General features: G+C 39.4%; 1 protein-coding gene across 3 annotated transcripts; it reads right to left on the bottom strand.

The window, feature by feature from the left end:
- Positions 1-210: 210 nt before the first annotated feature.
- On the bottom strand, positions 211-11,554 carry LOC122059655 (protein FAR1-RELATED SEQUENCE 5-like). 3 transcript variants are annotated; one of them, XM_042622589.1, is made up of 6 exons: positions 11,349-11,554; positions 11,042-11,245; positions 8,548-10,800; positions 8,304-8,439; positions 731-1,352; positions 211-644 (listed from the first exon to the last, which is right to left on the bottom strand). In XM_042622589.1, the coding sequence occupies exons 3-4, from the start codon at positions 10,795-10,797 to the stop codon at positions 8,353-8,355; spliced, it is 2,337 nt and encodes a 778-aa protein (XP_042478523.1). In that variant the 5' UTR covers positions 10,798-10,800; positions 11,042-11,245; positions 11,349-11,554; the 3' UTR covers positions 211-644; positions 731-1,352; positions 8,304-8,352. The 3 variants fall into 3 exon arrangements, with proteins under 3 accessions (XP_042478523.1, XP_042478525.1, XP_042478524.1); XM_042622591.1 differs by having other exon boundaries at positions 8,409-8,439; XM_042622590.1 differs by having other exon boundaries at positions 11,164-11,245.
- Positions 11,555-11,890: the final 336 nt, after the last annotated feature.

The raw sequence follows: 11,890 nt of genomic DNA, 5'->3' as shown, positions 1-11,890 counted from the left end.
CCGACAATTTGAGCATCGTTAATAAGCAATCAAATCAGAAGCCGCTAAATTTAATTTGGCAAAGGAACTTAACAAAAGATAATTCAGCCATTAATGGTTTACCTCCTTCTGACAAAGAAACTCACACTCCATTAAATACTCAATTTTCATCCACTTAGTAACTGAACAAACTTGAACCAAGCTTAAACAAAAACAGCCAGGACACAAGAGTACAGTGTTAATTTCCAACTAATTAATAGAAGTTCCAGTCACATTATTGTTGCTAACGTATACCCATAAAGGTTCGGTCACAGTTTGTTTTTGGGTGAATTGGTTCAGTCACAGTTACTCTACACGAATGTGTACAACACACTTTACATGGCCAAATTTGGCAGGAACTAACCCAACCCATGGTTCTAATGGCAACAAAAATGGCTTGGGTGGTTCTATACAATTTACCAAGCTATCTCCACAACATTCTGAGTAACAACAGAAAACTCATTCCTGAGGCTATTGTCTGTACTGCCAGTACTGGATTAAACATCTGCCATGACATACTGATAAGCTGCAGCAGTGAAACCAGTAAACAACTCTCTGTAAAGCAAGGGCACTCAACAGAAAGAGAGGATTGTTGCAATGGTATGTGTATAGAATGAAGCATCGACCTGCACAGCACTCACTACATCAGGGACAGCAATGAAATTGTATATCTACAAAATGTCTTTGTATGAGATGAAACTTAAGGTCTGACCTTTTGCTGTATTGCTTGATAGACATGCACATGCAAGGGTGATAAAAATGCACCTGTCAGCAGACTGTACAAATATGTCATGCAGAAATACTTGCCTTGCACCATCATTGATCATTTAGTGCATGCAGGAAAACTCCATCTTCTCAATCACTAGAAGCACAGAGGCCTCAAAGCACCCAAGAACTCAAGCATTGCAGTCTAGCTTGTGTACTCTTGAATATCGAAGTGTCCTGTAAATAAGTTATATCCAGCAGAGAAGGTAGATGCATCAATTCCAACATCTTGAGAGACATGTTCATTCTCCAGTGTTTTTGCCTCAAATTTTACTGCCATGAGCGCAGAGCAGCTTCCAAAATAAAGTTCTTGAAGGCAATGTACTGTTGAACTCCTATCAGAAGTTATCATTCAAATGACTCGTGCAAAACAAGTAAACAATACCCTTCTGCCCGTTTGACAAGATGGTAGCCTGGGAATGATCTCAGAACCAAACTCAAGCAGGTTTCAGGTTCAGAAAGGAACCATATCCAATTATCATTTTAACCTCCGACTTTAAAAAAGTTCCATCAAAGCCCAAGCTGCTCATAAAGCTCCACTCCAGAAACTTCAGTTTAAAGCATGGCCCCTGAGGATAAAAAATTTTAACCCTATACATTAGCCTCAGATGGACTTTCGGGAGGGAGTGCTAACATGTAAAACTGTGAAAAGTAGCAAACCAAAAAGAATAAAGGAAATGGAAGTAAAGCAGTTTCAGAGACATTAACCTACCGGAGGTTCAGTTCAAGTCTTTAACCAGCAAGAGGTTCATTATTGATTTCATTAGAACAGAAAAAAACGAAAATCAATCGCTTAGAACCCATGATGAGTATTTAACCCTTTTGCTTACTCAGTGGAGCACCAGTTCAATATAGAAAGCGGCTCACAACCAACAACCTGCAACTTAATGGACAGAAGTTGACAAGTTCTAAACTCGAACAAATATTTGAAAAGTAACCAGACCTATGTACCTCTCCCTTAGAAGTGCAAACCCTGATGGCTCTTCATGATAACATGAACTTCAGTGCAAACAATGTTGAACTGATTTCCCTAAAGTCTGAGATACATGACAATTATTTTGCCTAAAAATTGTCATGTTAACAGGCAAGATGCATGCCACATAACTAAGAGAGCTTAACAAAGGTGGATCATCACCATTCATATGCCTTCCCAACTATATAAATTCAGAAGATCCTGTTTCCATTCGAAAGTCACACATAAAATCATCTCAATAAAGCGCTCTTCCAACTATTTGAGGTCATATTCCATTGAAAGCTCAGTCTGACAGCAAGAAGACATGATTTTGAGTTTTGAGTGCCACCACTTTGAGCAAAAATGCCGTAGGTTAGGACCTCTCGAGACCCTGAAAAAGTGAGACTGCACCAGGTCATGGCCTTTTCTTGGTCTATTGAAAGCCATAACCTATTAAGTCTACTGGATCTGGCTGAGTCAATTCAATCACCAAGGTTCCCAGGAAAAAAAATAAATAAGCAAATAATCTGATTATATTAGGGTTAGAGTTTCAATCTCAATGAAATTCCTTCTAGCCATTATGTCTTTCAGGTAGTTTGATTTCTAGATCCAAATTGTTTTTACTGATTCGTTGTCAAATATTTTTATCATCATAGTAATGGATCCTGTTCTTTAATTCCTTCCTTCTAGTGACTTCATTTATTCTGTGAAAGCCAACACTTGTCTGCCAAAGTTCTGTAATTCAATTGGATTAATATCTTCTATCACTATGCATTCATGTCTTTTCTGAACCTTTAAAACCCGTTCTTGTCCTTTCCCTTCCCTGGTTAGGGGCATAGATGTTTCAGATTATGCTTTTTCACTTAAAATGCTTCTAACAACTCAATTCTGGTTGAGGAAAGGCAGGCTAAGCCCTTGACGTCTAAGAAACTGATTAAATCTTTTAGCCAGTGACATTCTCTTGGTTTGATCAGACTCAATGGTAATTCAAAGTAGAAGGGGAGGCCTTTTCTGGAATTTTAAATGAGGGACATGAAATAAAATGAACTCATAGATGTAGGGGCTTTTGATTAATTTAGTAAGAACGGGTACTTGTAATTAACAAAAGGATGCATTTCCTACCTCATGACAGCATAAAGAAGGCGACAGAACAGAGTTAGTGTAGATCAATAGAACCCCTTCGTCGGACCACCAATCGACCTGAAATTTCAAGTAGTGTATCGCAGCCCATGACTCTATTGAATGCAACTAACAAGGAGCCAAGCAGATCACAGGAATAGGTGTTAATTTATTCTGCAACTGGCTTTGGTGGAAGAACATGAGCCAAATGTGAAACTGAAACCTGGTGTAGGACTCTCAGTTTCACCCTTTAATGCTACAATCTGAGTTACACTAGGATGATGTTTCAGACCCAAAAGTTTAAGGTAGAATAACGAGTGAGAGAGATTTGACTCCCTGTATGGTTGAACTCAATTAACTCTGAAAGAGTAACAAAACAGGACAGCCAGAGAGAAGGAAGGAATAGATAAAGCAAGAAGAACAGAAGAGGTAAAAGAGGAAGAAGATGGATCACACCTGAGGGGAGATTCAGATTCGCAGAGAAGAAAGGGGAGAGAGGGGAGGGCACACAAACACAGGCTACGCAGACTGCAACCAAATAGTGTAAGACCAGTCCTTAACTAGACTGACAAGAACTAATCTCACAGTAGTATCATCCGATAATGGTTTCAGCAGATCACAACATATAAATCAGAACACCTGATTTGAGGTCCTAATACTTGGGAGTATGCTACAAGAGATCACCACTACAATGAAATAGAAACAAAAGAATTGATGGGGAAGAAGAAGAAAGGATAGGAAAAGGGGGATAGGAAACGCACTCTCAGACACACCCTCTCCCAGCAAAGAAAGATTAGCTCTCTCTTTTTTCTTTTGAACACTGTTCATGTGAACAGAAACACAGGAACCGTGTTTTGTGAACAGTTTCCCATGCACTGTAGACTCCTTGATCTGCATCAGCTTGCCCCCACCTTGAAAAAAGTCGACCTCAAGTTTTGATCATTCTTGGGCAAAGCTTCCTGTTGTGCACGTCCGTCTTCAAATCGTAGCAAAATTTTGGCAGTTCCTTGATGTCTAAAATGCAGTCCCAGTGTCAAGGCTCTCGTTCTTCGAAAAATTCAGACGGCATAATGAACTCAAAGTGGTCAAATTTAATATCAGATTTGTCATTGACAAAATTCAGAGAAACTTTTCCGTCAAGTCCTCGATCCCCATCTCTTCAAACTCCGGTGCAGCGTTGATCTCATCAGGTTCTTCCTGGTGATTCTCAGCCACCTCAATTGCTTCTTCAATTACCTCTTCAACTATAGCTTCGACAGTAAGAACTGGTTCTTCCTTGACGTCATATGGTGCTGGGATTACCACAACAATAACCTTAACTTCAGGTTCTTTCATTGTAATAGGAGGTCTCGTCACTTCCCGTGGAGGTGCTATAGGTGCTATTAAGGATCTAGAACATCAGCATGTCACTGCATGTCAGCCATTCGTTCATCTATTCACGCCATTCACTGATTCAGTTGCATCAACGTCCTAAAAATATAATCATGATCCTCGGGACTTGATTCATCGCTGGCCATGGTAAGCTTTGATACTAAATAATGTAAGACCAGTCCTTAATTAGACCAATAAGAACTAATCACACAGTAGGATCATCCCATACTAGTTGCAACATATCACAACATATAAATCAGCAATAGAACATAACAGAACACCTGATCTGAGGTCCTGATACTTGGAGTATGCTACAAGAGATCACCCACTACGATAGAATAGAAACAAAAGAATCGATGGGAAAGAAGAAGAAAATAAGAAAGGGTCTCTCACTCACGGCCTCTCATCATACTGATGTAAATAAGTCACTTAATGGGCTTATTTTATTGCAAATAAGCCTTGGGTTGGATTATGTATGTCTTGGGCCTTTGATCCCATGTGTTTTCTTTGTAATGGGCCACTTTGATGTGCCTAAAATATGGGGTAAAAAATAGGAAAACGGGATTCAATTTATTAGCTTAGTTAGAGTCCTGTTTTGAGTCTATTTCCTTTGTTATTTCAGTTTTTAGTCAGTTTAGGTTTTCCTATTAGTGAAGGACTAGTTAGTTATATACTCCACGTTGGAGTTCTAGTCTGGCCCTATTTGGAGTCCAACCCTTATTACGTAATGTCTAGTCCTACTTGGAGTCTAAATCCTAGTTAGGTTATAACTACTAGTCTACCCTCTTTATATAAATGAGCTAATGTAATCTAATTTCTCAGATTTGAAGAATGATGAATTAAGTTAATGTTTGAGAGCCTTACGGTTGTATGTGATTCTCCCCCCCCCCCTTTTATGCGATTTTTTCCTCCCTAGTTGGATTTCTGCAGTGTCTAATTGTGTGATTCCCTTCTTTTCCCCCTCTATTCTGATTTTTCCCCTTCTTCCCTAAGGCCCTCCATCACATACCCACCTCTCTCAAAGGAATTGTCTCTCACAACAAAGAAAACTTAGGTTTCTCTTTTTTCTTTCAAACTCAAATCGTGGGGGTACGTTACCCTTTCTTGTATTTATAAAATTGATCGATTACAAAGCACTTCTCCACGCATGAGAAAGTGTTGGACAGAATAGGTAACTCCTAGGATTTTAGTACAATGGAATAAAAGTCACTTTCTAAGACTAAGAACTGACATTAAAAACTAAATATTGCTAACAAAGTGAGAAACTAAATAGGATCAAGCTGTCCATATCTTGTACTCCACGCATGTCCTTATCTATAACTCCACGCAAGCTGTCATGGGTCCCCACAAGATCTTCTAAAAGTCTTCCGCCGCAGCAAGGTCTCCATCCATAGTCCATCTTCATAACAGCATCTTTCTTTTGACGCCAGCTGTCATGGGGCTCACAAAATATCTCCCTAATCTTCTGGAAAATCTCCTCCATGCATGGCACATAGGGGACCCCCAAAATCTGTCAAAACCCCCCTCCAAATAACATTGTTCGATGGCTATCTTTAAAGCAACACAGAGGCTGGACCTGGACCTAATAAACCCATACATGGGCCCAAATAACCAACTTATGGACCCTCAATAATGTTCACGTGAACAGTGCCATGCACTGTAGACTCCTGCATCAGCAACCAACTAAAACTCAACTCCTCCTCCCCCCCCCCCCCCCAAAAAAAAGAAAACAAATGTTTAGGGTTACATGCAAATAAATAAAAGAAGAAATCCATCTCAAAAGAAACCTATTCTAGTTTCGAAGCTCAAAACAATTAGGAAACTAAATCTTACATAGTTATCTCCAATTCTACCTAATAAAATATAAAGACTACATGATTATCTCAAAATAGAAATAAATTCTAAGTATCTAACTAGACCCAAAACCCAAATTTAGACCCGATTCTCAGTCTAGGCCTCCAAATGGATTCGGCCCAATCCACAAAAGCGACAATACATCAATTCCCCCGATGTTGAGAAAAACTCACCCTCGAGTTTTGTAAAAGGGCAGAAATACAATTTTTTTTTTTAAATCGAACGGGCAGGGGGCTTGCTGCTCCTTGTCTGCAACTTAAACAAAATAAAAAACATGAAGCTTCGATATAGCACACGTGTCTTGAAATATGTGGGGAACATAAACTTAATATGACATCCATTGTTGCAGCAGAGTTTGGTATTGCCTCACCCACAACAATCGTCTAGTCTCCCTTGACCATTACTTGTTGTCCCACATCAGAGAGGCCTTCCTCTCGCATTGACCCCTTCAGCTTTTCCTGTGGTGGCATTATTGGTGCCGCCTCCATTGGCTCCAAGCATACTTCATCAACCAGTCCCTTGTCGTAGATGAGAAGGCTTCCAACCACTCTTGAACCACTTTAATGGTGCGCTTAGAAGAATCAAACAATTCAAAAGATGCACCATCATAATATCAGGAAACAGAGAATTCGCGAAGCCTTCGTCCTCAGATTCAATGATGATCTCATTGGTTTTTGATAACATCTCCATCACAAACTATGAGACGAAATTGTCGCTTTACCCTTAATTAATGAATAAAATAGCAAGTATTCCGTTGGGAAAACAAACTTTGGTCTTGAAAACATAGGTTGTCATGCCCAGATTTGCTCTGTTACCAAATGATGTGATCTTGGGTTCAATAACCCTGATTATGGGTCACTATAGGTCCACCCAACTGATAAATTACTCAATTTAAGTGTACAGTGGCAATCCTGTACATAAATGGAAGTTTCAAACCTCTTTTGGGTAAGAAAACAGTGACTTATGGTAATTCAAACTAGAAGGAGAGGCCTTTCTGGAATTTTAAATGAGGGACATGAAATAAAATTAGCTCATAGACAAAGGGGCTTTTGAGTAATTTAATAAGCAGTACTTACTTGTAATTAACACAAGCACTCATCCCCTACCTCACGACAGCATAAACAAGACAGTAGAACAGAATTGGTACAGATCAATAGAACCTACTGTCTTGGTACAGATCAATAGAACTACTTCCTTGGACCACTGATCGACCTGAAATTTCAGGTGGTGGATTGCAACCCATGACTTTATTGAATGCAAGTAACAAGGAGCCAAGCAGATCACAGGAATAGGTGTTGATTTATTCCGTAACCACTCTTGGTAGAAGAACATGAACCAGATTCAAAACCTGGTGTAGTACTTTCAGTTCACATATGGTATTTCATCCTTATATGCTAGGCGGGTAGGGCTGCAGCTAAGAGCAATAGTCATAGGGACAGTCGCACTCCACAGGGTCCCTACGACTATCATCAAAGTACAGGTTCAGATGTGACAGGTTATTCCAGGGCTCAAAATTCAGAGATTGCTTTTTTCCTATTTAATGGATAAAGAAAGCATGTTGGGAGGGAGGCCCACACAGTCAGATGTGAGAGGGTGCCGGAAAGCATCCCCATGTTGCCGGCATGGGGGTACAACAACAAAAACAAACTCAGCCTTATCCCAACTTAATGGGGTTAATGCATTGTCTAATAAAATTCAACAAAATCAATTAATCAATAGCAGACGAAAAATCTTTTGAAGTGAACAATAACCAATTCCACTGCAGTAAATTTTAGAGCGATAACCAATTCCAAAGAAAATACCTGCTGCTTTAACTCCAAGCATGACTAACTTTCATACTTACAGTCAGCATTGAGTATGAAGGCAATCCAGTCAAACTTTTATACTACCATCATATGCTTCAATTTATGCCTGTGAAGTCAACCATTTCATTGGACAATTGTTTTTGGGCTAGACCCTGGTAAGAAATCTTTCAAATTTATCTCCTTTTATCTCTCATCAACTACACAAATTGATGCAATTGCATGTGCAAGTGCAATGCAACTACAACGGTATAGACAACTCCAGAACCTTAAAGGATGAACATTGATACAGGACCCGAAATTCTATTGAAGAATCAATCAAAATTGATAAAAGGCAATATGTCGGAGGGGTCCTGCCCGAACTTATAACACATTCTTAGAGAGAATTCTCTCAAGAACCTAACCATTCATTTCATACATACCTAAATGTATGGAGTATTCTTTGGACCTTGGGAAGAAACTACAGTTGGATTATGGATTTGAATTCTGTAAGAATCTTTCAACAACTGGAGGTTCCACTCCATTACCTTGTAATGCACTTGTAGGTATATCAGCACCCTGCGACCAAATACAAAGTACCTTGAGATGTAAAAGAAACAATAACAACAATGACTATGACATAGAACCAAAAAATAAATAAATAAATAAATAAAGCATGAAATTTACCATTGTATGAGAGTGAAATGCAAATGGAGGATAAGCATAAAAATTTTCTAATGTTGTGGGAGGTAGCATCAAGTCAAGTTTTGTTGTCTTTGCCTGCTTCTCAATGCAATTTTTTGAACATTCCCCACCTTTACGACCCTCCCTCTTCTTAATCCCTTTTGCTTTCATAAGTCGGATTTCTGGGTTCTCCAACTGGGTTTCTTGTTCATTTCTTACGCATATGGATGAGGAGGATACATGAACTCCTGTACCATCTTGGTCTGCACTTGATTGTCTCCTTAAAATGTCTTCAACATTTTTGCTTAGTTCACTTGAAGTGTTTGCCACAAGCAAAAATGCTTCCTCACATTCAGCTGCTCGGCATGCTAGCTTAACCAAATTGTGGCACAAGGACCTATATCGAGCTGCAACTTTCAAGTCACCTTCTGCTTGAACATCACAAGAAGTGATGTCATACACAGTCCCATCCCTTGCATCTCTTGTCCAACGTTTTAGGACGTAATGATGTGGAATCAACTTAATATTCATCACATCTAGCACTTTTAAAGCATGGCTGCAGAGAATTCCATATGTCTCAAACTTCCTACAATTGCAAGAAACGGTCTGCTCTACATGTTTTCCTATAACTTTACGCACATTATCTTGACCATAAATTGCAACCATGTACTCATCTGTTGACACCCCCTCATTGCGCTCTAAAATGAAAGCTCCTTGGTACTCTTCATACTCCTTTTGAAACTCCTCAAATATAATGGGGGTGTAAATCTCTCCTGCTTGTATCAGCATAGGTGCTTTCATCTTTAATTTTGGCAATTTTTGCCTTGACTCATACTCAGATTCCAACTCCTTGTACCGCTTTAAACTAACCTTCTTTTCAAAGTGTTTAAAGAACTCTATCAAATCGCTATCAGATTTCAAGAAATTCCTTAGATCCGAATTAAAACTTTCACAAAGTTGTGTATTCCTCATTCCCACAGTACAAATCCTCTTCATATAGGGGGAGGCCCAATTCTCCTTAATCTTTGATAGATTATTCAGCCAAGGATGCTCTTGAAGATCATACTTATCGAGTAATGCATTCCAGGCACTATGAAACTCCTCTTCCTCCTCAAATTGATAAACACATGCATTGAATTCGGCCCAAAACTCATGTTTAGAATCAAAACGTAGACCTAAATTCTTTTTTGCATTTTGGCTCATATGCCAAGTACAAATCCCATGGTATGTTTCTGGCATCACAAATGAGATAGCCTTTGCCATTGTCGGATCTTGATCAGTGAAGATTGTCTTAGGCTTCTTCCCTGACATCACATCAAAGAAAGTCTCAAACAACCACTGGAAGGAGTCCGTTGTTTCATCATATAACAGTGCAGCCCCAAATACAACAGTCTCCCTGTGATGATTAAAACCGAAGAAAACTCCTAATGGCCGAAACTCTTTGTTAGCTCCATACATCATGTTGAAACCCACCACATCTCCGAAGAAACCATAATCAATAATCATTTTCGAATCAGCCCAGAAAATATTTGCTATTTGCTCAACAACATCCAATTGCACAGCATAATAAAAGGAGACATCGTCCTTAGCTTTATTTTGGAAATACCTTAACAAACTACCTGCTTCTCCATATTCCAAATCCCGCTGACGTTTGGTTTTAAGGTAATTGTTTTTTCTTTGATGCATGAAACCAAAATCTTCCCTCCCACTTTCTTGCTTACGTCTCAGTTCATCTACGGATTTTATTTCAACAGATTGAGGATTTGAGATCTTCTTTTGTGATGGCATCATATGAGCACATGCTGAAACATGAAGAGGATGGTTATGACTAGCATCAAAGCTGGAAACCTGATATTTATTGTTCCCTTTCTTTAGTGTAATAATCATATGTGCAACACAACCAGTTCTGGTCTCTGCTCGAGGATTCTTTGTCAAATCATCTCGTTTATCTTTGCCCCGAAAACCCTCTTTACAACATACAAACTTCCTTGAAGTTATTTGCCCTGTTTTCCTACTCTTATTCACATACTCTCTTCTTATACTAAATCCGGTCATCCCAGCATAGACATTGTAAAAATCATAAGCAGAAACCTCTGAATCAAACTCTAAGCCTATCCGGGGTGTATAATCTACAAGGACACCATGGTCGCACTGTATGATTTGCTCAGATTGAGGGTTGCACTGTATGACTTGCTCAGGTTGAGGGCGGCATTGTATGACTTGCTCGGGTTGGTTATTTTTCGACTCATCCATTCCCTTAAAACAACAAGATACAATAGATTAAACAACTTAAAGCAACCATCACAAACATTTGAAAAAAAAAATCCCATTCACTCAGTCAAACAGCTCAAAATCCAAATCAACAAATACAATGGATTAAACAACTAACAGAAAGCATCACAAACATTTAAAAAAAATATCTCATTCACTCAGTCAAACTGTTCAAAATCCAAACCAACAAGGTCAAATATAAAAGGAGTATCAGGACATTATATACCTAGTTTGAATTAAAAATATACAAAACCCTTTTCCAAAATCTCCAAAAGGGAAGGTTTTGCAATATGAATGGAGGGTGGAAGCCTGTATTTCCGCAATATGAGTGGAGAGGTTTTGCAGTTCCTGACGACAAGTGAGAGTTTGGGGCAGCTGCAATTTCTGACAAGATGAAGTTGGGAACGCTGCATTTCTGAGGGAAGGCAACCTGAATGTACATAACAAGGAGTGAGGGCTTGCATTTTTTTCAAGGGATGCCCCAATTTCTGGCAACGCTCACACACACAGAAGAGAGAGAAAAAAAAACTCACCAGGTGGAGAAGGGCCTATTGCCCGAGGTGATTGCCGCAATAGGAGAGGTAGAGCAGTTCACCTGAGTGGTCGCCGGAAAAGGGGAAGTCGAGGATGAGACATGAGAGGGACCCGTGCGATGAAAGTCAGGAAGGGAAGAAGGATTAGCGAAACAAATGGCGTTCGGTATTCACTTCTCAGCCTTAGGAGCCGGGAGGGATTTCGTACTTCCGTACACCGAATAACTTTTTACCTGTTTAAGCGAACCAGATATTTCTCTCACCCCCCTCTCTCTCTCCTCCATGGGGTTAGAAATGTCATTTCAGTTAAAAGGAAAAAGACACTAAGAGACATAGCATACTTTAAGCAACTCGGCAGAGTTGTTTTCCTATGTATTCCTATGTACCTTCAAATTTCTTGATCTCTGACTATATAATGTATATTGAACTGCTGCCTGGTTGTGGTATCAGTCAGGGAAATATAATCTCAGTGGTAAGGGTAAAAAATTCACTTTAGGTGGGTATTTTAAACCTGTCCTTGGGATTTCATTCCCTTAACTGTT

Source organism: Macadamia integrifolia, chromosome 13, assembly GCF_013358625.1.
Source record: "Macadamia integrifolia cultivar HAES 741 chromosome 13, SCU_Mint_v3, whole genome shotgun sequence".
Lineage (NCBI taxonomy): Eukaryota > Viridiplantae > Streptophyta > Magnoliopsida > Proteales > Proteaceae > Macadamia > Macadamia integrifolia.
The sequence above is the reverse complement of the archived record's forward strand: the minus strand, read 5'-3'. Positions and strand labels throughout refer to the sequence as shown.

Bases quoted from the DNA above. Each gene is read 5' to 3' on its own strand.
- LOC122059655 (XM_042622589.1), bottom strand. From the start codon at position 10,797: ATGGATGAGTCGAAAAATAACCAACCCGAGCAAGTCATACAATGCCGC. The intron at 8,440-8,547 runs GTAAATTTCATG...ATTTGGTCGCAG, and splicing joins CATTTCACTCTCATACAATG to GGTGCTGATATACCTACAAG.